At 45.5% G+C, this 6,110-nt stretch overlaps 1 protein-coding gene across 2 annotated transcripts in view; it reads left to right on the top strand.

The window, feature by feature from the left end:
- FBXL3 (F-box and leucine rich repeat protein 3) overlaps positions 1–4,701 on the top strand; it is a 24,170-nt gene extending 19,469 nt beyond the window's left edge. For both annotated transcript variants that reach the window (XM_066580880.1, XM_066580890.1), the window contains exons 4-5: positions 1,634–1,805; positions 3,969–4,701. In XM_066580880.1, coding sequence (XP_066436977.1) covers positions 1,634–1,805; positions 3,969–4,612 — 816 coding nt within the window. In that variant the 3' untranslated portion in view covers positions 4,613–4,701. The remainder of the gene's footprint in view (positions 1–1,633; positions 1,806–3,968) is intronic.
- Positions 4,702–6,110: the final 1,409 nt, after the last annotated feature.

Genomic DNA, 6,110 nt, shown 5'->3' on the forward strand with positions numbered 1-6,110 from the left:
ATGGGACTCCTAGCAGCTGGCAGTCTCTTGTTATTACACCATTTAATATATATGATCCATAACACAAAGTAAAAACAATTTCACCACATTTTTCAACTTTATATCACTGCTTTCTTCACCATTAGGTTTATGTTCACTTATGGCAGATTTGTTGCAGACATTTTAGCCACTGAAGATCCTACATGTGAGGGAGGTAATTTCTGTGGCCCGTGCAGGGATTTTCATAAACTCCATTTAGATGCGTTGGTACGGTCGCATAAATTGCTGCAACATATCTGGCAAGTGTGAAGGTACCACAATCTTGGGCTGCTTCAGTAGAACTGCAGGGGGGGCAGGTGATGTACTTATAATTCACACCCTGAATCCACCACAAGAAAAACGGCTTTAGATCACTGGTTGACATTGTTAGGCTGCCTGCACACAAACAGGTCGGATTCCGCATGCAGGAGCCCGCAGCAGAATCAGACCCTGTAGTCAGCCGGCGTCTGCAGGTACCTTTCATTTAGCTTGTTCATCTGTATAGCAGATGGTCCGTACTGCTCGCCGCCGGACATGCGCAATACAGATATTTTTTTTAAACTCCTGCTTTTCCCGTCTCATCGACTAGCGTTGACACAAAATTCACGACCTTTCTGCGATATCAATTTCAGAAGGGCCGCGGGTTGGACACCTTCCATTGACTTCAAAGGAAGCCATCCGCGCAAAAATGGGGCATGCTGCAATCTTTTTTAATTTCACACGAGCAGAAAATCGCAGTCGCTGTCCACTCATGTGAGCAAACATGCGGACGCTCCATTGGTTTGAAATAATGTGGAATGCCACGGATCATCCGCATGGGAGACGATCGCGGATTCCGTAATTCAAACACAGCCTCATTTTTAGAAAAAGAGAACTGCAGAGAATGTAGTCGTGGAGAGGCCCACATTGTTAAGAAACCAGGGAAGATTTTAATTGATGTTAGTGTAAGTTTATTATTAAAGGGTTTGCCTATGGTATGTGTTGCTAATAGAGGTACGTTACTTGGAACGTTACTGTCAGGTACCAGCCATGTGCAGCAAGGTTGTACAAGACTGCTGGCTACATCACATCTAATTAAAATGTTGTTATAAACATCTTGACTAAAAGCAGTAATTTTGAGAATTGTGAAAAATTGACACAGTAAATGGAAATACGAGGCTCAGGCCAGGCTCACACGAGCATGTTGTTATAGAGGATTCCGCACACGGGTTTTGCAAGCAGAATACGCTGTAGCAATCTCCAATAGGCGGCCATGTTGCCACTCACAATAATTACGCGAAATACACACAAGAAAAATCACAGCATGTTCTATGTTGGCGCGTATTATGCACTCTTACATGCCATGATAGTACATAGCGATTGGCGGCACACAGCCAGTATGCAATGTCATAGCGTACTGGCTGCGTGACGCTCACGTCTCTCCCGGGCAGCGCCTTGCGAGATACGGTCATGTGAGCCCAGCCTTATGTCTTCTGATCTAATTGTGGAGATTAATCCAAGAGACCCTATTTTCAAATTCTCTTTGTGAGACCCATCATCTGAAAGTAGTGAGTGTACAAGTCATTATAGGACATATCACTGAACAGAAATAACACCATTTGCTTTTGTTTTGTAGTCCCACTTCATATCTGCACTTACCGTTGTGTTCGTCAACTCAAAGTCGCTCTCGTCACTTAAAATTGATGATACTCCGGTTGATGATCCATCGCTGAAAGTGCTGGTGGCCAACAATAGTGACACACTGAAGCTTCTGAAAATGAGCAGTTGTCCACACGTGTCTCCTGCAGGTAAACCCCTTCATTGTAGACCCTGTGTATACAGGAGCCATCGGCTCTCCTGACATATCTGATTTACTTACTTTTTGTATTCCCCATGAAGAATGTTTTGTTAGGACTTTGCATTTTGCCATTCTTATTCTTCCTGGTACAACTTTTTGAATAAGTTGACAACTGGGTGACCTCATTCTCCTTGTCAGCACTGATTGTACCAAGCAGAACTGTCTATGGTTACTTCCCAAATGGTAACACCCAGCTGTCAATCTATTAATACACTTTTAGGAGGAACAATAGAGGAATGCAGAGATCTAAGTGTCCACGGGCAGATTTGATTTGCAGACTGTTTGGTGCGGAAAACAAGCCGCAGCAGGTTCCAGTTCAGTGTGGATTCCATGCGAACGGGCTCAATAGAAGTCAATGGGTGTGGACTATCCGTAGTGCATCTGCAAATACAATTGCGGATGCACTGCGGATTTGAAGGTTAAAATCAATTAGGGAGGTGGGGAAAAGACTGGGAGGTGGGGTTGCAGATTTTTTTCAGGGCGGATGATCCGTAGTACATCCGTGCTGAAAAAGCCTTACATCCGCGATCCCCTGCTGCAGAAATCCGCATGCGGAATACGATCTGCCCGTGGACATGAGTTCTAAGAGAATGTTTCAGAATTGTTATGTTATGGGGAATACAAGTATTTTTTTAAAAACACATCATGATAAAGAACAGGTCCTCTTTAACCGCACAGTTCCGTCCAGTGGATAGTACGTGAGCTGCGCCCATGCCATCTGCAGCGGTGCTAGCTGTACTATGTAACTAGGAGCCTGCTGCAACAACCAGGATCCTAGCTGCCACTGATCCTGGCTGTTTAACTCTTCAGATGCTAAGGTGTAGAGCAACTGAAGCATCTGTTGCTATGGCAGCTGGGAGCCTAACAAAGACCGCCATAGGCATCCTATGGTCATATGCCTAATAGATTGCCTGTCACACACATGTAGCATCACCATAATCATAATGACCCATAATGACTTCGCTCATCGGCGATCGTTTTAGCGATAATCGGTGCGCGTAAATGGGCGCGGGGCACCCACATTTCGGGCACCTTTCGCTGATCGTTAAAATGAAGCTCACTTGATTTTAGTGATCAGTTTAATGAGTCGTTCTCCACAAGTAGTGCTGATAGCATTGTGGAGAACAAAGCTTTTATCTGCGCTCAGATCCTATTAGCCTGTGCTCAGTGAAGGCTTCATTAACATATATAATTTTTTGAGCGATTGTCTTCTCCTGTAAATAGGCCTTAAAGGGGTTGTCCCGCGCCGAAACGGGTTTTTTTTTTTTTCAATAGGCCCCCCGTTCGGCGCGAGACAAACCCGATGCAGGGGTAAAAAAAAAAACGGATAGTACTTACCCGAATCTCCGCGCTGCGGCGACTTCTTACTTACCTTGCTAAGATGGCCGCCGGGATCTTCACCCACGGTGGACTGCAGGTCTTCTCCCATGGTGCACTGTGGGCTCTGTGCGTTCCATTGCCGATTCCAGCCTCCTGATTGGCTGGAATCGGCACACGTGACGGGGCGGAGCTACGAGGAGCAGCTCTCCGGCACGAGCGGCCCCATTCAGAAGAGAGAAGACCGGACTGCGCAAGCGCGTCTAATCGGGAGATTAGACCCTGAAATTAGACGGCACCATGGAGACGGGGACGCCAGCAACGGAACAGGTAAGTGAATAACTTCTGTATGGCTCATAATTAATGCACGATGTATATTACAAAGTGCATTAATATGGCCATACAGAAGTGTATACCCCCACTTGCTTTCGCGAGACAACCCCTTTAACTCTAACGAAAAGTGCAAACTGCCCAATGATCCTGAATCCTTACTGGCAGTAATTGTGAGAAGTCTGTCTGTTCGGAGCATAGTTATTTACTGGACAGACTTTCATATTGAAGGTCTTGAAGGAGGGACTGCTTACCCCTAAGTTTCCTTGGATGAACCTTGTATACCCTCTTCTCCCTGCCAGTCACAGTTGGCATTGCCTCTGGTTTGTCTAGAGCTGGTCCTGGAAAGGCTTTCGTTATGTACCCTCTTTAGCCGAGGGACGTCCAGTCTAATAGCACTTGTAAATACTTGGATGTAAGCATTATTTTATTGCAGCTAACTAAAATATTGAAAATGTTGTTTCAGGCATCTTGTGTGTAGCGGATCAGTGTCACGGCCTGCGGGAACTGGCTTTGAATTACTATTTACTGAGCGACGAACTGCTCCTGGCATTGTCTTCGGAAAAGCACGTGCGATTGGAACACCTGCGCATTGATGTGGTCAGCGAGAACCCAGGACAGATACACTTTCACACCATTCAGAAGAGCAGTTGGGATGCTTTGATAAAGCATTCTCCTAAGGTGAACCTGGTCATGTACTTTTTCCTTTATGAAGAGGAGTTTGATCCCTTTTTCCGCTATGAAACCCCGGTTACACACCTGTACTTTGGGAGATCCGTCAGCAAGGAAGTACTTGGTCGTGTTGGTATGACATGCCCTCGGCTCGTGGAGTTGGTGGTTTGTGCTAACGGACTTCGGCCTCTTGATGAAGAACTGATTCGCATTGCAGAGCGATGCAAGAGCCTCACGGCTATTGGACTTGGAGAGTGTGAAGTCTCCTGCTCTGCATTTGTAGAGTTTGTGAAGATGTGTGGTGGTCGTCTGTCGCAGCTTTCCATCATGGAGGAAGTGTTAATCCCCGATCAGAAGTATAACTTGGAGCAGATTCATTGGGAGGTTTCCAAGCATCTCGGCAGAGTCTGGTTTCCGGACATGATGCCTACTTGGTAGGATCTGCATCTGGTCTACCACCTATGGTTCTATGGAAGAGCACCTTATATCTTCAATTGCATGACAAGCTAATAAACTAATCTGCAGTTTTTCTTTTGTTTTTGCTTTATTTAAATTGTGTGCAGGAGCTAATTTATTAGGATCACATCATTATTTGGGATATCTGGGAGCCATCACGCTGTGTTTGGTTTTATGTACATTTTACACATGAGAGCCGGACAGATTCTTGTGGACGTTGAACTCTACTTGATTTGCTTGGAGACACACTTCATGGGGGTTAAAAAATTCAGTGCAAAAATTGCAAACTTTACACATTGTATCCTGCAGGCTTTTACGTTTTTACTTCATTTATAAAACAAACTCTGCTTACTTGTCACTTCCTTCTCTAGTTATTACGCCATGAAAACTGATTTATTAGCAGATCTTTTGCATCCAGTCTAGGGCTTCAGAACATGCATGCTGTTTAAGGCCTTAGTCAGACGGGCGTTTTTTCGCACGATTTGCGGATCGCATGACGGATGCGCAAATTGCGTGACCGGGGGCGAAAAATCGCGGGAAAAATCTACACCTAGCCGCGATAATGCGCATGAAACTTAGACTGGCCGGCGAAAAAAACGCAGCTAGCTGCAGTAAATGATTTTGGTGCGCACATAAAACGCCGAACGCAGATAGGCGCGATCTGCAAATCGTCGTGTCCTATAATTTATCACATATCCGCATAAAAAGCAGACATGTGACCGATACCATAGCGAACCATTGGTTCTATATATGCGCGAATCGCATGCGCAAATCGCGCAAAAAAAACGCCCGTCTGACTAAGGCCTAAATGTGTAGTTTGTAAGATTTAGGGTGACTACCCACTACATTTTTTTTCACTGCGAAATTCGCAGCGGTTTTTTTTTCTGCAGGGGTCTATGGGACTTGTAATGTTAAAATCGCGATCTCGCAAAATCACGATTTTGTGGTAAATTGCAATTTGGCACGATCACGATTTTAACATTACAAGTCCCATAGACTCCTGCAGAAAAAAAAAACGCTGCGACTTTCGCAGTGAAAAAAAAATGTAGTGGGTAGTCACCCTAAGGGTGGTTTCACACATCTGCACTCGGAGTTCCACCTTCCTGCTCCGTTCGGAGAGCAGGAAAGAGGAATCCCTGCGGCGAACACCGCCGGACAGACCACTTTCTGCCCAGCTGCCCACTGACTGCCTGCTTTTTGCCCAGCAGCTTGGCTTTTGGACGGAACCCCTTTCTTTAGAGAATGCTTCCTTCTCCTTTTTACTGGAATCGATAACCACTTTTCATGAGAGGTGGCCCAGAAAGCATATCTTTCGGATACGTGAACACTGCTTCAGACCGCTTGCTGTGTTCTTCCTCAGCCTATGTTAGAAATCAGCTTGCAGAGAAAAATGACACAGGTCTCCAACTTTGGCTCACACTTCGGACCAGGAGAGGCGTGTGCAAATTCTCTATGTAGTGTTTCACTGCTGGACTGACAG

This window comes from Eleutherodactylus coqui, chromosome 1 (genome assembly GCF_035609145.1).
Source record: "Eleutherodactylus coqui strain aEleCoq1 chromosome 1, aEleCoq1.hap1, whole genome shotgun sequence".
Lineage (NCBI taxonomy): Eukaryota > Metazoa > Chordata > Amphibia > Anura > Eleutherodactylidae > Eleutherodactylus > Eleutherodactylus coqui.